We start from the raw sequence: 994 nt of genomic DNA, 5'->3' as shown, positions 1-994 counted from the left end.
CCGCCCGCCCGCGGGACGGAGTCGCTTGAAAAGGCCGCGCGCACACCCATGCGCACACACGCATGCGCACACGCCCGCGCGCGCCGCCTCGGGAGGCCGGAATCTCCAATAGAAGGGATCTTCAGCGGACGGTACAAGCAGGGCCTGTGGCTCGTGCCCGCGGAGTGACACCCGCGTCGGCAGCGCGGCGTATGACCCCCGCACAGGAGGAGGCGAAGACTGTCGGCCGAGCTTCGGGTAAGGAAAAGCCCATCGGCCCCACCCGGCCCAGCGCGCGGCCGAGAAGTGAGAGCGCATGCGCCGAGGGAGCCCCGAGGGCGGGGCGGCGGGGCTCCGCCCCCGGGACTGCCCCGCCCCGCCCTCCGCCTCGGTCCGGAACGTGGCGGCCCGCGGCTGCGCCAGAGACATCGGGACGGCGCTCGCGTTCGCCCACTCCCTGGGGAACGCCGGCACGCCGCGCCCTGCCTAACCGCCTGTCTGCGGCGGGGATGCCGCTCCAGAACACCTGCCACGCGTGTACGACACGAGTCACCTTGTTCGCAGCGGCGGGGGGGGGGGGCCGCGGAAGGCCCGCGAGCAGCCGCGCGCACGCGCAGTAGGCCGGGGAGGGGGCGGGGAGAAGTCTCCCGGTCCAGGGGGTGGTGGGGAGAAAAACGGCGCCAGGGCTACGCAGTGCATGATGGGGAGGGGGGGTGTCGTGAGCGGAGAACGCAGCACGGCCGTGCGCGTGCGCAGTGGCGGCCTCAGCGCTCCTGCCCCCCCACCCCCGCCTCCGCGTCGCGGCGCACGTCCGCCCGCGCCAACGCCTCCATTTTGTCCCCGTCTCCTTCGGGTGACACGGCGATGCTGTGCTAGTCCCTAAGAAAGGAGAGGGCGAGGGCGGTAGCGGGGCCGCGCAGGGCGGGCCCGGGCCGGAAGGACAAAGGGCACGAGGCACGAGGCCGGCCGTGCGGGAGCGCGACTTCCGGCCGCCGGAGGACAAAGCGGCGCCGGG

General features: G+C 74.2%; 1 protein-coding gene across 1 annotated transcript in view; it reads left to right on the top strand.

Moving 5' to 3' along the window:
• Nucleotides 1-994, top strand: part of LOC105986392 (cytochrome c oxidase protein 20 homolog) — a 6,456-nt gene that overhangs the window by 2,158 nt on the left and 3,304 nt on the right. The window contains exon 2 of the mRNA XM_013017286.1: nt 403-516. Within this exon, the coding sequence (XP_012872740.1) occupies nt 403-516 (114 nt within the window). The remainder of the gene's footprint in view (nt 1-402; nt 517-994) is intronic.

The sequence above is a fragment of the Dipodomys ordii genome, unplaced genomic scaffold (assembly GCF_000151885.1).
Source record: "Dipodomys ordii isolate 6190 unplaced genomic scaffold, Dord_2.0 Scaffold35, whole genome shotgun sequence".
Classification (NCBI taxonomy): Eukaryota; Metazoa; Chordata; class Mammalia; order Rodentia; family Heteromyidae; genus Dipodomys; species Dipodomys ordii.
The sequence above is the reverse complement of the archived record's forward strand: the minus strand, read 5'-3'. Positions and strand labels throughout refer to the sequence as shown.